At 51.0% G+C, this 17,842-nt stretch overlaps 3 protein-coding genes across 3 annotated transcripts; 2 read left to right on the top strand and 1 right to left on the bottom strand.

Annotated features, from left to right (window-relative positions):
• The first annotated feature begins 6,618 nt into the window (after positions 1 to 6,618).
• LOC120668045 (probable indole-3-acetic acid-amido synthetase GH3.13) lies at positions 6,619 to 7,351 on the top strand. The gene is made up of 2 exons (XM_039948002.1): positions 6,619 to 6,804; positions 6,863 to 7,351. The coding sequence occupies exons 1-2, from the start codon at positions 6,619 to 6,621 to the stop codon at positions 7,349 to 7,351; spliced, it is 675 nt and encodes a 224-aa protein (XP_039803936.1).
• Positions 7,352 to 7,519: 168 nt separating this feature from the next.
• On the top strand, positions 7,520 to 13,866 carry LOC120666928 (auxin response factor 25-like). The gene is made up of 14 exons (XM_039946919.1): positions 7,520 to 8,463; positions 8,807 to 8,919; positions 9,394 to 9,492; positions 9,572 to 9,628; positions 9,741 to 9,896; positions 10,013 to 10,097; positions 10,512 to 10,602; positions 10,711 to 10,875; positions 10,955 to 11,077; positions 11,150 to 11,225; positions 11,399 to 11,546; positions 11,636 to 12,774; positions 13,008 to 13,198; positions 13,299 to 13,866. The coding sequence occupies exons 1-14, from the start codon at positions 8,415 to 8,417 to the stop codon at positions 13,495 to 13,497; spliced, it is 2,691 nt and encodes an 896-aa protein (XP_039802853.1). The 5' UTR covers positions 7,520 to 8,414; the 3' UTR covers positions 13,498 to 13,866.
• A 646-nt stretch (positions 13,867 to 14,512) lies between these two features.
• LOC120666929 lies at positions 14,513 to 17,636 on the bottom strand. The gene is made up of 5 exons (XM_039946920.1): positions 17,430 to 17,636; positions 16,648 to 16,813; positions 15,628 to 16,561; positions 15,432 to 15,513; positions 14,513 to 15,255 (listed from the first exon to the last, which is right to left on the bottom strand). Exons 1-5 carry the CDS (start codon positions 17,457 to 17,459, stop codon positions 15,046 to 15,048), a joined length of 1,422 nt encoding a protein of 473 aa, XP_039802854.1. The 5' UTR covers positions 17,460 to 17,636; the 3' UTR covers positions 14,513 to 15,045.
• Between the last annotated feature and the right edge of the window lie 206 nt (positions 17,637 to 17,842).

Below are 17,842 nucleotides of genomic sequence, written 5' to 3'. Positions count from 1 at the left end.
GCGACCGGGGAACATACCGACGGCAAGAGCTCCACCGCAGCGCTTCCCGCCGTACAGTAACTTATACTCAGGTCCCATTTGTCAAGGGGGCGAAGCCAGCCGATCAAATCATCGGGATCGGCTCTAGTGAAAAGTATTGTACCTGAGACTATATTTAGTTCTAATTTTTTTTCTACAGTACACATCATATTAAATTTTCGAACATGTGCATGGAGCATTAAATACAATTTAAAATAACCAATTACACAATTTAACTGTAAATAATGAGACGTATCTTATAAGTTTAATTAGTTCATGATTAGATATTAATTATCAAATAACAACGAAAGTGTTACAATACCCAAACCCCAAAAAATTTGGCTAACTAAACAAGACACGAATTTTGCAAAATTTCTTTGGGCCGTGTTTAGTTAGTGGGTGAAAAAGTTTTCATGAAAACTTTTTGCCTCTTTGACCACTAATTAGAGGTGTCGTGGGATTTCTAGGGTACCCACAGCCGGGTGGCGGAGCGCACCCGCCTATTCCCAGTGAGGGAGTACTCGGGGAGGTACTTTGGCGATTGGGCTGATCTAGCTTTTGGAGGAAGCTCACAAGAACACACGATTTAGAGTGGTTCGGGCCGCCGGAGCGTAATACCCTACGTCCACTGGGAGAAGTATTGTTCTTGGTTGTGTACGAACCTATCCTCTGCCGGGCCTTGGCTATCACCCAGCCTCCTTCTTCCTTCTAGCGGGCGCCCCCTTTTATAGACCAAGGGGGCGGATACATAGGACGTTGGGGCCCCGACAGGTGGGCCCAACGCGACTGCGCAGCATACTACGCAGAGTATTCAGATGGGTACAGTGGTTACGGATCTTTCCTCCGATACGCTCTGCTAGCGCTACAGTGGTCTTCTCTTGTCCCGTCACCAAGGTGTCCATTGGGGGAGCGTAGCTTGCGGCGTAGCCTGTGGAGGCTATTATGTAGGCGTCATAATGGGTGAAGCCGAGCCGTCGTATCCATCTGTTATGGCAGACTTGGCAGGCGCGGCGTGGGCAGCGCCTGCGGCTCCACTATCTTGGTAACACGCGATCAATAGTTCCTCCTGGTCAAAGAATCGCCTTGGCTTCCACCGCATCAATGCGGGTGTCCACCTACCACAATAAATGCAGTGGTGGGTGAGGCTTAGTATGGAGACCAAGCGATCTTGAAAAGTCGTGCTTGTAGACACGTGTCGCTCCGGACCACCCCGAGGCAGGACGTCGACTTCTTCCCTTAGCGAGTGGTCCGGTTACCATACAAGGGGTCCGGGACCCTATGAGGGGTCCGGGACTTCCGCGGGGTCCGAACCCCTCGGGAGGTCCGGAGCCCCGGCTGTTTGGGCTGCCCGCCTCTTCCGGGACACGCGTCGTTCCCGGACCTTTCCCAGCCGTGAGGCAAGTCCGGAACCGTCGCCGAGAGATCAGGACTCCGGACCACAGGGGTCCGGCTGTTTGGACGTAGTCAAGGATAACTACAAGGCTCTTGCCTAGATACAGCAAGAATGGGTACCCCGGTCCTGGGGTACCGACAGTGGCCCCCGGGCCCACCTCGGGAGAGGTACGAACCCGCGGGTGGGGCCACTATCGTGATGTGTTTCTACGTAACCTGATTACGCTGGTGTGCTCATACAAAGAGCGGGTGCTCCGGACCCCTGAGGCCGGTACACCGGTTGCCAGGTTCAGGCTCTAGAGTGCTCTCCGCAGGGCGATGAAGGTGTAGGCTTAGGGTACGGAACCAAGCTAAGCGGCTACACAGACCTCGGACCGCTCAGGGAGCAACACCACCTCCTGGACCTGGCTCTTGGCGACCGTGGCGAGCGGTCTCAACCGGAGCGGTCCACCGGAGTGGACTTGAGGCGACCGTGGCGAGCGGTCTCCGCCGGAGCAGGCCACCGGAGTGGACTTGAGGCGACCGTGGCGAGCGGTCTCCGCCGGAGCGGGCCACCGGAGTGGACTTGAGGCGACCGTGGCGAGCGGTCTCCGCCGGAGCGGGCCACCGGAGTGGACTTGAGGCGACCGTGGCGAGCGGTCTCCGCCGGAGCGGGCCACCGGAGTGGACTTGAGGCGACCGTGGCGAGCGGTCTCCGCCGGAGCGAGCCACCGGAGTGGACTTGAGGCGACCGTGGCGAGCGGTCTCCGCCGGAGCGGGCCACCGGAGTGGACTTGGATCATTGCTGACGAACCAAAGGAAAATGTCACCGGACCTCACAGTAAGGTGCAAGAAACCAAGCCTTATACTAGAAGGGAGCCCGGGACCTCTAAAGACAGCAGTCTCGGATACTAGAGTACTTGTAACAAGGTAGTGAAGTACGTAAGCTTAGGGTACATTACCAGGCTAATCTACGCGGAGCTCCTCTACCCCAGGATACGAGTACCACTTCTCCAGAGCAGGTCCTTAGGGGTCCGGACTGCCTTCCAGCTAGAAGGGGCGTCCTCACCTGACTTCAAGCCGGCAACTTAACTTGGATCGCCAACAAAAGAAAAGACTCTGTTTGGGGGGAAGAGACGGTTAACCAAGAAATAGCCAATCAGAACGAATGAATGTAATTAGAGTGGTGGCGAGACAAGACTAAGAAAATAACTCTCCTTTATTAGTGTGGTTATCACGGTATACATCAGAGGTCGGGATTACGAGGTCGGACCTCCACCGCTCCGGACCGCTTTTTGCCTGTTTGTGTGATAGGGCCAGAGGACGGGTTTACAAGGTCAGACCTTGACCGCTCTGGACACACACATAGGCGCCACGTTATTACAAAGGAGGACTCTCTTAATCTTTTCTTAGGAGTAACCTACGGCTGCATGCTATACAGCGTGTTTTTCTTCGGTTGGAAGTGGTACGGCCACTCCTAAATTCTTCATAGTCGTCGGAGGCGACGGCGCCCTAGATGTGCCTGAATTGCATCATCCAGTATTACCTCGGGAGCTCGGGGGGCCACTCCTTGCCTAAGAGCTGTCATATGCTTAGGTAGCATGAGACAAATTCTTTGGCTTTGAGTGGGAGAGGCCCCCCTACCGCCGTCGTCGTCTGCCGATGGAAACCAGACGCCCTTGCGCAGCAGATGGACCGGACGTGGAGCGCGGAGAGGTGCGGTCGTTCGCCGGCTTGTCCTTGGTGCTAGCACCAGGGGTCCCCGCGCCTGGCGACGGGGCCTTGTCTGCAGCAGCACCGAGCTACGCTGAGGCGGATCTCCGGTGCTGGCGACGGCAGGACGACACGGCCAACGTCCTCCGGGATAGCCGTCGGCTCCGAGCTCCATGTTGAGAGGAAGCCTTGAGCCGACGTCATGCCGCCGGAGGGGAAGGATGGCCGTTGCTTGAGAGAAAACCTTGAGCCGACACCGGGATGGCGCGGGGCGGCACGCGACAGGCGTCGCCCCCGCGCACCACCGTGCCGGCTCTGAGGCGTCGCCGTGGCGACGCACAGCAGGCGCAGCTGCCGTGCACCGTCGCACCGAGGGCGCTGGCGCCCCAGTGCCACAGCATGCGGCGTGGGTGACGCCCTGCCTTCCTTCATCTTCTTGTTCGTCGTTGCAGAGGATGAACACGGCCTCAGAAGCCTGAAGATCCAGCCAGCGCCTGTTCCTCCCCACGGACGGCGCCAAATGTCGTGGGATTTCTAGGGTACCCACAGCCGGGTGGCGGAGCGCACCCACCTATTCCCAGTGAGGGAGTACTCGGGGAGGTACTTTGGCGATTGGGCTGATCTAGCTTTTGGAGGAAGCTCACAAGAACACACGATTTAGAGTGGTTCGGGCCGCCGGAGCGTAATACCCTACGTCCACTGGGAGAAGTATTGTTCTTGGTTGTGTACGAACCTATCCTCTGCCGGGCCTTGGCTATCACCCAGCCTCCTTCTTCCTTCTAGCGGGCGCCCCCTTTTATAGACCAAGGGGGCGGATACATAGGACGTTGGGGCCCCGATAGGTGGGCCCAACGCGACTGCGCAGCATACTACGCAGAGTATTCAGATGGGTACAGTGGTTACGGATCTTTCCTCCGATACGCTCTGCTAGCGCTACAGTGGTCTTCTCTTGTCCCGTCACCAAGGTGTCCGTTGGGGGAGCGTAGCTTGCGGCGTAGCCTGTGGAGGCTATTATGTAGGCGTCATAATGGGTGAAGCCGAGCCGTCGTATCCATCTGTTATGGCAGACTTGGCAGGCGCGGCGTGGGCGGCGCCTGCGGCTCCACTATCTTGGTAACACGCGATCAATAGTGCCTCCTGGTCAAAGAATCGCCTTGGCTTCCACCGCATCAATGCGGGTGTCCACCTACCACAATAAATGCAGTGGTGGGTGAGGCTTAGTATGGAGACCAAGCGGCCTTGAAAAGTCGTGCTTGTAGACACGTGTCGCTCCGAACCACCCCGAGGCAGGACGTCGACTTCTTCCCTTAACGAGTGGTCCGGTTACCATACAAGGGGTCCGGGACCCTATGAGGGGTCCGGGACTTCCGCGGGGGTCCGAACCCCTCGGGAGGTCCGGAGCCCCGGCTGTTTGGGCTGCCCGCCTCTTCCGGGACACGCGTCGTTCCCGGACCTTTCCCAGCCGTGAGGCAGGTCCGGAATCGTCGCTGAGAGATCAGGACTCCGGACCACAGGGCTCCGGCTGTTTGGACGTAGTCAAGGATAACTACAAGGCTCTTGCCTAGATACAGCAAGAAGGGGTACCCCAGTCCTGGGGTACCGACAAGAGGTATTAAATAAAGTCTAATTACAAAACAACCTCCACAATTATGGTACTGTAGCATGTGATGTAGCTAATAAGATCTTTGACCGCATGATTAGAGAATAATTAGGTGTGGTTACTGTAGCATCACTGTAACCAATCATGGTGGAATTTGACTCGTTAGATTCGTCTCGAAAAATTACACCCATCCGTGAAAAAATTTCACAAATAAACTTCGTTTAGAACTCCATACATGCATTCGTCTTTTTGTGAATTTTTTTTCACGTTATGAACCAAACATGGCATTGGTTCTGGCGATCCGATGGCACTAGTCAGCTCTGCCTCAGCAATTTGTCGCAACTTCTTAAATGGCATTAGTTTTATCGGCTTCACCTTTTCTATTCACTCAATAGTAATAGGAATAAACTGTTTCTCTAAATTTTTTCGAAATAGCTTTAGTTTCATCAGAGAAATCACTTTCCCGGCCGTTTTATAAAAAGTTGTTTCACCTGTTGTTTTATAAGAAGCTGCTACATATCGGAGTACTTCCGAAACAAAAAAGAAAAATACAAAAAAAATTGTGAGGGAAAAGTACAAAACTTTTTACTACTCCTAGGAAGTACTCGTAGTACTTCGTACAATGCAAGTGCAAAAGCTTTGAACAGCATGGCTGGCTCCTCGCTGTACTGCGCGTCCGCACGAGCACGACTCTCTCGAGGGGCGGCTGCCACACGCCGAGGGCGACGTCGCCCGTCCATCGCGCGTCGGACGGCCGAGATCAGCCCGCACGCGTGGCACACGGGTGGCTCGCGCCATCGCCCGCGTGGGAGCGACGAATCCTCGTACGACGAGCGAGGACCACGGCGGGCAGGGGGGAAATGACGGCGCTGCCCTCCCCAGCACGTGTTCCAGTCCCTTTCTCCAGGGGGGCCGGGAGAGGCAGGTGGTGTAAATAAGGTGGAGACGTGAGGGTAGGACGGTAATTCCGTGCTTGACTACTGTTGCCGCCACGAACCGAGACACCGGGCTCCCCTCCCTCCCTGCGTATCTCTGACTATACTACCATATGCACTTTGACTCAATATAAATTATACTATAATGATAGTACGCTTAAAAGAAACGGCATTTTGTAAGGTTAATCAAGACGTAGTTCGATAACCAATTTTTAAGATAATTATTGTAAAGTTAATCAAGTACGTAGTCGGTCATACAAGATTATTTGTAGGTATGACGACACTCTTCACTGAAGCTTATCCCAGTAAATATACAACTCATCTAAATTGTATATGTAATGGTATGATATAATTTTCAACTGGTTTTCACACTTCGCTGGTAAATCATTCGTGCTGGTTGCTTGCAACAATGCTGAATTTGGAGTGTCAATCGCTCTCGAATACTAGTTTAAAAGCTCCAATATAGTTTTACAGCTAGGTTTTCCTCTTGATGAATTGGTGGTAATTTTGCTTGAGCTTGACAGTCATCACAATCAAAATAAAACAAAAATCTCACCACTGAAATATGAGAAAGAATGCAATCATAGTATAGTAGGAGTATATACGAAAAACATATATAAACGTCCACTTGCAGCAGCAGGTTGGCTCTAACCTCTAAAATATTAACATATAGATCTAGGTATTTTAAGGTATAAACCCAGTCAAAACCTTCGAAGCCACATAACAAATTCAAATTTTTTTAAAGAGGGTAAAGCGCAAGATATAAAACTACCCTTTTTGAGATATTTTTTTTACTGTCTCCAAGAAGCTCCTCTCTTCCTATTCTTAGAGCATCTCCAATAATTCCCAATTTCCCCCCCAAATTTTATTATTTGCCAACTCCCCAAATAGATATGAGAAGGTAAAAAAAATTCTCCAAAAATTCCTTATTTTTACTCCCAAAAACCATATATCCTCACCCTGAAAGCCTGCACGGACAACATGCGCCGCTTCCTCGGCGCCGACATCGATCGCATCGTCAACGGCGCCCCCTCCTCCCTCATCACCTCCAGGACCATCACCGAGCTCCTCACCAGCTCCGGCACTTCCGGTGGGCAGCCGAAGCTGCTGCTGTCGACGGAGGAGCTCGACCTTCCTCTACAACCTCCTCATCCCCGTCATGAACAGGTTCGTGCCCAGCCTGAACTAGGGCCGGTGCATGTACCTACTCTTCGTCAAGCCGTAGATCACGACGCCGTCGGGGCTGGTGGCGCGGCCGGCGCTGACGAGCTATAGCTGCCACTTTTGGGAGCGCCCCGACAGCCCGTATGAGCTGTACACGAGCTCGATGGCGCGATCTTTGTGCCTGGACAGCGCGCAGAGCATGTACGCACCGCTGCTCTGCGGCCTCGCCCGCCGTGGCGAGGTGCTCCGCATCGGCGCCGTCTTCGCCTCAACCTTCCTCCGCGCCGTCAAGTTCCTCGTGGGCCACGGGCGCGCGATCTGCGCCGACATCCGCGCCGGCCACATCGAGGCCGTACGCGGGGCCGACCCGGTGTGCCGGAAGGCTGTGGCGAGGATGGTGGCAGGCCCGGAGCCGGCGCTCGCTGTCGTCGCCGAGTGCGCAGCACCGTCGTGGCGGGGCATCGTGCGCCGGCTCTGGCCGTGGACCTATGCGTGGGAAAGAAGACCCGGCGGAAAAAAAATCGCAAGGAGGAGCGATCGGGAGGGATGATTGAGTGCGTAACACACCTCCATCTAATTTGCCAATTGTTAGAAGATGGGAAAGTGGGACGAGAAAACATTGGAGGATGTTTTTTCTTTTTTTGCTAAAAACAATAAAGGTAGAAAAGATATATCGGGAACTGTTAATGCTCTTACCTTCCCCATAAACTGAAAGGAAAAAAAGGGAAACGAAAGGAAGAAGCACCGCACCCCCACCACTCCACTCCCCGCTCCTCGATCCAGCCATGGCGGCCTAGGCCCCTCTAGGGTTCGCCGTCAGCCAGCACCCAGGCGCATCCCGCCGCGTCGTTCAGCTCCGGCCTGGTGGTGGCGAATGGGGGCCCGCACGGTGCTCGGAGCCGGGGGTGACCGCGCGCTGCCGGCGAGGCCGGAGGTCCCCTGAGCTCGGCGGCGGGTTACCGTGCTCGCGGGGGGCCTTGCGGGCTTGCGGCGGTGGAGTGGCGCTGCTGGAGGCGGGGGTTTAGGGCGCGCCGGCTTGGTCTGGAGGGCCCCGCGCGTGCATTGGGGATTCCAGGCGGTCCCGACGGCGAGCTGCGGTGGTCTCCAGGTGGCGCGAGTTCGTGGAATTAAGCTGGAGGAGGTGCGGTCTGCGGCTGCTTCTTGATCTGATGAGCTCGGGGCCGGCGGCGTGCCTCGGTTTCTCCGCGTGTTTGCTCCGTCGGCTGTCCAAAAGCCAGCTTCTTGGATCAGGCCCTGCTCATTTCGGCGCTTTCCGTCGGTTCTTTGGAGAAAGGTTGGAGCTTTGAGGTGTGGTTGGCGAGGGAGCTCAGCGATGAGGTCAGCAGGGGCTCGTGTTTGCCGTGATAGTCCAGGGTTCGGGTAGTGGTTTCTGTAGACGGAGGTGGCTGCTGCTCCGAGGGGAGGGCGGCAAGTGGGAGGAGGAGGAGGAGGAGGAGGCAGCAGCCAACAGCAGAGGAAGTGATGTTCTGGGCGCGAGGGAAGCAGGTTGCCATTGCTGTTGGGATCATGGTGAGCTGCTAAGGAGGACATTCAGTCGTCCTCCGGTGCGGCGGTGCTTGGTGTTCTTATTCCGGGTTGTATTGGTGGTGGAGATGAACCTCTCCCCATCCAAGATGGCGGAACCATCGCCGGAGAGTGACGGTATGTCTCGGATCACAATTTCAGCGCTGATTCAGTTCAGAACTTCTCATCTTGTGTCACTGGCTGCATTGTTTATTGGATTATGCAATGTTTTTATTGTGCATTGTGGGTTGATGTTTCCAAACAAATTAGCAAAATTGTATGTGCATTATACACCCATTCATCTTCTTTGCTGATTTGCACAAACGAAAAGGTTCTTGCATTGCTCGGCTTCACATGTTCTAGTATTATTGACATTCACTGGACCTCCACTTGTTTCTAGCCAAGTACAAATAGTAGCTTCACATGAACTCTGCTTTCTGGTTGCTTGCTGTTCCGCTCATGTTTGTTTGGCATTTTGCAGGGGAACAAAGGTGTCTGAACTCCGAGCTGTGGCATGCATGCGCTGGGCCCCTTGTGTCCTTGCCTATGGTTGGGAGCCGGGTTGTCTACTTTCCTCAGGGCCATAGTGAGCAGGTCAGCCATTTAGTTTGTGCAGCAGTATCTTGGAATAAACTAGGCATGGCCGAGTTTGTTGACTTCAGGTTTTGCAAACAAGGAATAAAATGAATCACTTGTGTTGGTGCCTTCTAGTTCTTCTCATTGTGTACCAAATGGATTGACTAAACAAAATACCAATGAAGGTTCCAGGAAAAACTATTTTGCCCAACTATATATAAAAATTATCATTATTCAAATAATCAACTTTTAATTAAAAGATAATTTCCTTTTGAAGCTGTTTTACAAGTAAAATTAGTTCAGTGCAGGTTGATGATATCATTATTTCAATAATCAACTTTTTTTTTTTAGGATTGTCTCCCTTCAAAGTTGTTTTTTTAATAAATGTAGTTTTGCACAGGTTGTCAGGTTAGTGAAATCATTTGTAGAGAATCACTTATGCTTGTGCCTTTGTGCTTAAGAGGTTCTTTCGATTGTTTTATTTTCATACAGGTTGCTGCATCAACCAATAAAGAAGTTGATGCTCAGATCCCAAACTACCCAAATCTACCTCCACAATTAATCTGCCAGCTTCATAATGTCACCATGCATGTGAGTTCGAACTTGGACCATCATGTAGTGTTTTACAAAGAATTAGAGTTAATTTCTTTGTGCTAAATTGCTAATGCAGGCTGATGTGGAGACTGAAGAAGTTTATGCCCAAATGACACTGCAACCATTGAGCCCGGTATTTTACCCAATGTCCACTTAGCTCTTAACTCATAATCTGATTTCTCTTGGAAGATTCTTTCAAAAGGTATTACAATGGCTATAAATTCATCAAGTGATTCCATGGGCAGGAGGAGCAAAAGGAACATTTTCTTCCAATTGAATTGGGTGCTGGCAGCAAGCAGCCAACTAATTACTTCTGCAAGACATTGACTGCAAGTGATACGAGTACCCATGGTGGATTCTCTGTTCCACGCCGAGCAGCTGAGAAAGTCTTCCCCCCATTGGTTTGTCTCTTGAAGACTTCAACTGGAAATTTAGTTACTTTAAGCTTGATAGATATATCAGAATGATTTTGTGGTGTTCTCTTGAAAAAAGGACTAATTTATTTGAGCACCTGCAGGATTTTTCACAGCAGCCTCCAGTGCAGGAGCTGATTGCAAGAGATCTGCATGACAATGAATGGAAATTTCGCCACATTTTTCGTGGTATGTACTTAAACTATGGTAGAAGATGCAGAGATGGTTATGCTTGATTCTGATTGTTGAACAAATGGAATGGAACTTTAGTTAAAAGGGCGTACCCAGTGCCGTAGGCTTCCCGCACTGTGCGGGGTCTGGGGAACTTTAGTTATCAATAAGAAAGTGTGAATATGTGTACTGCGCATGAGTAGCTTCCACTGTTACACATCTAAATTGTCCATCTTTTTGCAATCAAGACTAGTGCGATTTGGCTTAGGTAGTTAGGTATAGTTTATCTGGAAAACACTGTGTTGATAATATCTCATTACCTCCTTTATCTGTCTTGTAAAGTTGTTGGTACTTCAACTTATATTTTGGGATTCCTTGGTTCTTTTTATATCTTAATTGGGCAATGCTGTGGCCCTTGCATGTGTTGTGCAGGTCAGCCTAAAAGGCATCTCCTGACGACAGGTTGGAGTGTATTTGTAAGTGCAAAAAGACTAGTTGCAGGGGATTCTATCATATTTATCTGGTATTTTATAAATTTAATTTTTAACTGTACTCCATCCTTCTACTTCTGAAAGTCTCAGAGGTTGCACATTTTGCTGATGTGGTAAAACCTTTTTGTTTTTTTAACCAGGAACGACAATAGCCAACTTCTTTTGGGAATTCGTCGTGCAAATCGTCCGCAGACTGTTATGCCCTCATCTGTGCTATCAAGTGATAGCATGCATATTGGTCTTCTTGCAGCAGCAGCTCATGCTGCGGCCACAAACAGTCGTTTCACTATTTTCTACAATCCTCGGTATGTATACTATGATCTCACCATATTATACTTGCTCACTTTGCTTCTGCAGTTAATTAACATGGTCATCTTTTGTCAGGGCTAGCCCTTCTGAGTTTGTCATTCCACTGGCTAAGTATGTGAAAGCTGTTTACCACACCCGTGTGTCTGTTGGAATGCGATTTCGAATGCTTTTTGAGACAGAGGAATCAAGTGTTAGACGGTGAGTTGAAACTGGGTACATAGCCTGAAAAGTTGAAAATAATGCACATCTTATGGTTGCCTTTTTTTTCAGATACATGGGTACGATCACAGGAATAAGCGATCTGGACTCGGAGCGATGGCCAAACTCACACTGGCGTTCTGTGAAGGTGAATTCTTTTGAAAACTATCATTAGAAAGCATTGTCATTATCATGTTTAGTTCAATTTCTAATTGTTCAGCTTTCTCTGCCAATCTTCTGTCGCATGCTTTATGTTTCCCTTTGTGAGAACAGTTTTGCATTTTAATGATGGTTCCTTCCCCTTTGGGTGTGATACTTTAGGTTGGTTGGGATGAGTCTACAGCTGGTGATAAGCAACCAAGGGTTTCACTCTGGGAGATTGAGCCATTGACAACCTTTCCGATGTACCCAACTGCCTTTCCATTAAGACTTAAGCGTCCGTGGGCTTCAGGACTACCCATGTTCAATGGTAGACTGATTGTTGACCAGAAGACTAATATTCATTGTAACAATTCCTTTCAGTCTTTTCCTTTAACCATTTTCTCTTTGTATATGCAGGAGGGAGGAGTGATGAGTTTGCTCGTTATTCTTCTCTCATGTGGCTTCGAGATGGAAGCAGAGGGTCCCAGTCTTTGAACTTCCAGGGACTTGGAGTGTCACCATGGCTTCAGCCAAGAATGGATTATCCATTGCTGGGTCTGAAGCCAGATACTTACCAGCAGATGGCTGCCGCCGCACTGGAAGAAATTAGAGGTGGGGATCATTTGAAGCAGACATCTTCTCTCCTGGCAGTCCAACAGACTCAAAATTTGAATGGTGGGTTAGATCCTCTGTATGGAAATCCTGTTCTACAGCAGATGCAATTCCAATCCCAGCAGTCACCCCTGCAAGCTGTGCAGCAAGGCTATGGTCAGAACACAGGAAACTCTGGGTTCCTTCAAAGTCAGCTGCAGCAGCTGCAGCTGCAAAAGCAGCAGGAGCCACCACCACCGCAGCAGCAGCAAACACCGCAAGTTCTGCAACAACAATCTCATCAGGACATGCAACAGCACCTCTCATCTAGTTGTCATGATATTACCAATGTAGCTTCTAGCATGTCCGAGGCTGTTTCTGCTTCTGAATCACAGTCTTCTTTGCTTTCTGGGTCCTCGTTCTACCAGCAGAACATATTTGAAGGGAACAGTGGTCCAGGTCTGCATCTTCATAACAGTTTTCATAACTTTTCAAGCCAAGAAGCCTCAAACCTTCTTAATCTGCCTCGAAGCAGCCAATTAATGGCATCAGAGGGATGGCCTTCAAAAAGGATGGCTGTGGAACCCCTTGCTAATCTTGAAGCTCAATCCGTACAGCACAAGCTTGAGAAAGTGAGTCACCAGAGTAATGTATCTCACATTTCTGGCACCTTGGCACCACTATCAGCAAGAGACGGTTCTAGTGCTCAGGCACTTAGTACAAATGTTCAGAGTCACCTGCTTTCTTCATCATTTGCAATCCATGATGGCATGACAACTGTCAGGGGTGATGGTGTTGGCAGTGGGACTGATGCAATAACCATAGCTTCATTGAGATATAGTGATGTGAATTTGCTACCTGAAAACTCCTTAGCAACTTCCAGTTGTTTGGGTGAATCAGGAACTTTTAATTCTCTCAATGATGTTTGTGGCGTGAACCCATCACAAGGTGGAACCTTTGTGAAGGTATGTGGTTCCTACTTGCTTGATATTCCTTTAAATTGATAAGGGAGCTTCTGAAGTAGGTAGCTGCAATAGACTTTACTTTGTGGAGTCAGAAGATCATTTTTAGTGGATAGCTGGTAGCCATGCAGTCAATTATTACATGTTAAAGTTCTGTACTTGAGAATGAGCATTAGATGCTTGGATTAGCACTCATCTTTTTGACAACTTCTGTTTCCTTTTTATTTCCACCCTAGGTTTACAAATCAGGGTCCCTCGGGAGATCGCTCGATATTACCAGATTCAGCAGCTACTATGAGTTACGTAGCGAGCTGGAGCGATTATTTGGTCTTGAAGGCCAATTGGAGGACCCTGTAAGATCAGGCTGGCAGCTTGTATTCGTCGACCGGGAAAATGACATTCTTCTCGTCGGCGACGACCCGTGGCAGTATGTGCATCCAGAACTATGCTCCTCGTCCGGAAACATGAATTCATTGTGTCTGAATTTTCGTTCAAGTAACAATGATCTTTGGATGCACGTTTTCCAGGGAGTTTGTGAATAGCGTGTGGTGCATAAAGATCCTCTCACCACAAGACGTTCAGCAGATGGTCCGTGGCGGGGACGGCCTTCTGTCTACACCTGGAGCGACGATGCTACAGGGCAATGCCTGCGATGACTATTCTGCAAGCCACAGCATGCAGAACCTCACCGGCAGCATTGCACCTGTGGTGCCCCTAGACTACTGAGATGAAGACCGGAAGCCGAACCAAACCAGCAAATTCAGCACTGCAGGATTGCCATCCACAAGTCATTGCATTTCCTGTGATCTTCTCTCTAGTCCCATTCATGAGGAATAACCTAGTCGTTAATATAGCTAGATGATCCATTGTATCACTATGGTAACGAACATGTTGTACAATAGCTGGTGTAGCTATGTGATAGCCCTAGCCTAAGCTCTAGATGGCAGGCAAGAATTGCTCTATGGAAGTATGAATGCAGGCACTCACTGTAGAGGTGACCTAGTCCTGCAGCTATATACATATATCTAAAATTGATGGTTCCATGTGGAGCCTAAACCATTCAAACGTGTCTCCTTCCTTAATTTCCCCCTCAAATTGCGGTTGTTTGAACTTGCTGCATGTCAACCAAGTCAATTTTTTTGCCTTATAAATCAGTACTAGCTGGTGACCTGTAGGTTTTGACCTGTTAATCTGCCGGGATTCATACCAATTTGCATCTTTATCAGGGTGTAGTGTAGGGGACAGCTACCTTTTTTAGGTGAGTCATTGAGCATCTTTATCAGATCCATGTGGTGCCATTAAGAAAGTTGGACTCATCTTAAGAAAGTTGGGTCATTGAGCTCACATTCTTGAGAATTTTCATTGATTGGCCCACACCATCCTGATACTGATGATTCAAAGAGTTTGCAGTTCATATCAAATCAAATCAAATCATTAGAGGTCTTACATGGCCATTGGCTCATCTTAACAGCTGAAGAGAGAATCTTACACGGCCATTGATGAAGCAGTCTAATTTATTGGATGTTTCTGCTATTGCTTGGATTAAAAAAAAACATTAAGGCCACAAGGCAGGCAACATCTACGGCAACAACGCGCCACATTTCTCACGACTTGCAGCAGCATCCTGCGATAAACCTTTTGTAGTTCATGTAAAGCTCACGATATCGATCGTCTAATGACTGTTCTCTGAAGCTCTAGAGCCAGCTGCAGCCTGCAGTGCACTCTGAACTCTGAATTTTGGGGCTGTTGGCATCGGCCAGTTTTAATTTGCCAAGTTTCATGTCTGTTTGCATGACTTGCGGAGGGTTACACCAAATCAGTATTCTACATCTACGCATGATTACTTAAATAGGATCCGGCCGTATATTAGGCTCATGCATGCCAACATCCTTGTTGGCAACAAACTGGGCCCAGTGGTTTCTCTTGCTTCTGTAATGCTGAGCGGTTAAAAACAAGATCCTATGTTAACACATCAGTTCTTTTTTTCTTTTCCCGAAGAAACCTGAACACATCAGTTCTAGATAGATCAGCTAGCTGCAGGCTGCAGCCCCAAGTTCAGTGAGAGCATGTCACAACCCACAAGCCAGTTTGGCAATGGCATCGACACCACCACAACTGATAGCTCATTGTGCAGAAGCACAGGCTGAGATAGATTTGGGGCGCGATGGTTTCATGTACATAGCTGATGCCATGATGTTTTTCCTGTCCCGAAGCATGCATTTCAGACCTCCAGGCTTCAGTGAGGTGCAGCAACGAGAGCAAGCCCCGCGCCGATCACAGCATGAACCAGGTGCAGCACCGCCGGAGCCGGCATGGCTCACGGCCGGTCTTGCGGATGCGCTCCACCTCCCGCGCCAGCCGTGTCGCCTGCCGGCTCCGGCGAGCCTCCACCCTCGCCTGCTTGCCCTCCACCTTTTGGCTCAGGGAGGACAGACTCTTGGCCAGGTCCTGCTTCGCCCGGGCTTTCATCCGCTCAGCCCGCGCCTGAAACATTTCAGAAAATGTTTGCACAATTCAGTCAGTCAGTCAGCATCATCGATGAACAGTGCAACTCTTTTGTTTCCATTTCTTTTCTAACCATTTGGCTGTTGAATATGCAACACAAAATATGGCTCATTCAGACAATAGAAAAAGTTCAGAATCAGAAAGTTTGTACTGACCTCAGCCTGCCTCAATTTGGCTTCAAATTTGGATTTCTGGCAGCTCTCCCACTCCTGTATCTTCACCTCCTTCCTCTGGTATCTGCAACATCAGGCACGTTAGAAGATTCAGAGGTCAAATGTATTATGTATATGCCGAACAGTTCTTGAAGAATTCCCTATTCCTTCTTCTTTGTTTCTTTTTTTTTTTTCATACCTTGAGGCCAGTTTGCACTTCATGGATTCTTCCCAGACCTTGGCGCGCGCTTCGAACTCCTTCCTCTTGATCTCCTCATCGATGGCTCCGGCGCTATGCTCCGGCGACGCGGCGGCATGGGCGGCGAGGAGGCCCTCCTCCTTGCTGGCCCAGGACGCGATGCTCATCTTGCCGAGCTGCAGCCCGAGAGCGGCGATCTCCCGCCGCGTCCTGAGCCGGAGCTCCCGCTCCGACGCGGAGGAGGAGGCCGACGCGCTGCCGCCCCTCGGGCTGGACGGCACCGAGCAGAGCGAGCTGAGCGACGGCGTGGCCGCGCCGGCGGGGGTGCCGCTCCGCGACTGCTCCTGGCTCGCGATCGGTGTCATCTCCGTCCCGACGTCCCGCATCGACACGGACACCGACGGCGCGGGCGCCGATGAGAAACGGAGCTTCTTGTGAGGCGGCTTGCTCGCCGGCCCGCTCACCGACGGCGGCGACGAGGACTTGGACGACAGCTCGGTCAGAGCGCTGACGGCGGCAACGCCGCCGGCGCGGGAGCTCTGGCTGTCGCAGCAAGCGCCGGCGCCGCCCTTCGACGCCGCGGACTCGGGCGCGACGCGGCCGCCGGCGGTGGGAGTGTGCGGCGACGCGGCGGCGGGTTTCTTGGAGAAGATGGGGTTGGAGTGCACGACGTGCCGCCCCGCGATCCACTTCTCCGCGTCGTTCCACTTGGACGGCACCTGCCGGAAGAACGGCCCGGAGACGGCCACCACCGCCGCGGGCGGCGGCTGCAGGGCCGTCCTCTCCTCCTTGTAGAACTCGAAGTTGCCGCCGGCGCCGCCGCTCTCGGCCCCGCTGTCGCAGCCGCTGCTACTCCCGCCGCCGCCGCGCGCAGCCCTGCCGTGGCTGGTGTCGGAGCGCGACCGGGACGAATCCGACCGGTCCTTGGGGTACTCTGCAGGCGACCAGGGTGAATTTCACAATGCGGTTGCTCGCAAAAGATGGATTTTTTACACGCGCCACAGGATGAGAGGACCTCACCTTCGTCGAGCTCTTGAGCCAGGAGGCTGTTCTTGGGGTGGTCGACGTCGTCAAGCCTCGACGGCGACGCCCGCGGCGACTTGCGAGTGGCCTCGTCCTTGTCGCCGCCGCCGCCATGGGAGCCCAGCAGCTTCATCCTGAGCTTGGTTGGAGATATGACCCCCATCTGCATCCAGAATCGATCGCGCAAAAACAAGGATTTTAATACTCCGGAGGTGACGTTCATAATATCCATACTAATCACGCCACCACTGTAACAGCACTGCCAATTCTTTATACGGTCAAACAAGCAGTTTCCGAGACGTTGGAAGCAATTGATCAGAGTGAATCATGGAAAGCTGTAAATGTAGTACTATATTTAATTGCTACTATATATAAGTAGTAGTACACTAAATATCGTTGTAAATGGCTGCTAAATTTGTGACTTGCTTGCTGCTGCAGATAGGTCAATATCAGGTCCATACTGACAAGCTGTTTGATCCAACCTCAACCACAGCAAAAATTGATCATTGCAGAGACCAATGAAGAAAGCTTCAAGGGAGACCAATGAAGAAAGCTAACTGAAGCAAGAACATAAGCGATGAAAAGGCTAAGTAGAATGTTTAAGATTGGAGCACAAGTGTCACCGACTATCCAGTGTTTCACCAGAGTGACATACAATACAATTTGTGTACTATTAAAATCTACAATGCGCATGCAGAGGCAAGGCAACATGATGAAACCTTGGAATGGAACACCAAACCAATCAATGGTGAGCTGCGGATGGCTGGCTCGTTGGTTACCTGGACTTTGTGTATCCTCTCGTACCCCATGGTCACTGCTCAGAGCGCCTCTCCTTGTCTTCCTCCCAGGGAGCTCTGAGTCCGAGCTCCAGCAGCAGCAGCGACGGAGAAGTGGAGGAGGAGCGCCGGCGAGCGAGAGGTTGCAGGTGAGGTCCTTTGCTCAAGGGAAGGGAAGGGGAGCTCCCAAAGGTGCTGGCTGCTGGGCGTGGAAGAGTGTTTTTATATTCAGAGGAGGGAGGGGAACGGAGACACGCAGTCACACTGCACGTCGCCATTGGAGGCGGCGCCGGGGCTCGGGGCGTGCGGGATCGAGTGCGGGCCACCACCGGGCGCGCTCCTCGGTGTGGCTTGGGCGCTTGGCTTTGGCTGGCTACAACCTTTGCTCGGGCCGTGCGGCGGGAGAGCAGAGCACG

Source organism: Panicum virgatum, chromosome 3N, assembly GCF_016808335.1.
Source record: "Panicum virgatum strain AP13 chromosome 3N, P.virgatum_v5, whole genome shotgun sequence".
NCBI lineage: Eukaryota > Viridiplantae > Streptophyta > Magnoliopsida > Poales > Poaceae > Panicum > Panicum virgatum.
Note: the sequence above shows the minus strand (reverse complement) of the source record. Positions and strands in the feature narration are given on the sequence as shown.

Bases quoted from the DNA above. Each gene is read 5' to 3' on its own strand.
- LOC120668045 (XM_039948002.1), top strand. From the start codon at position 6,619: ATGCGCCGCTTCCTCGGCGCCGACATCGATCGCATCGTCAACGGCGCC. The intron at 6,805-6,862 runs GTTCGTGCCCAG...GTCAAGCCGTAG, and splicing joins CTCATCCCCGTCATGAACAG to ATCACGACGCCGTCGGGGCT.
- LOC120666928 (XM_039946919.1), top strand. From the start codon at position 8,415: ATGAACCTCTCCCCATCCAAGATGGCGGAACCATCGCCGGAGAGTGAC. The intron at 10,876-10,954 runs GTATGTATACTA...ATCTTTTGTCAG, and splicing joins ACTATTTTCTACAATCCTCG to GGCTAGCCCTTCTGAGTTTG. The intron at 12,775-13,007 runs GTATGTGGTTCC...TTTCCACCCTAG, and splicing joins AAGGTGGAACCTTTGTGAAG to GTTTACAAATCAGGGTCCCT.
- LOC120666929 (XM_039946920.1), bottom strand. From the start codon at position 17,459: ATGGGGTACGAGAGGATACACAAAGTCCAG. The intron at 16,562-16,647 runs GTGAGGTCCTCT...GGTCGCCTGCAG, and splicing joins GGCTCAAGAGCTCGACGAAG to AGTACCCCAAGGACCGGTCG. The intron at 15,256-15,431 runs GTCAGTACAAAC...GAAATGTTTCAG, and splicing joins CCAAATTGAGGCAGGCTGAG to GCGCGGGCTGAGCGGATGAA.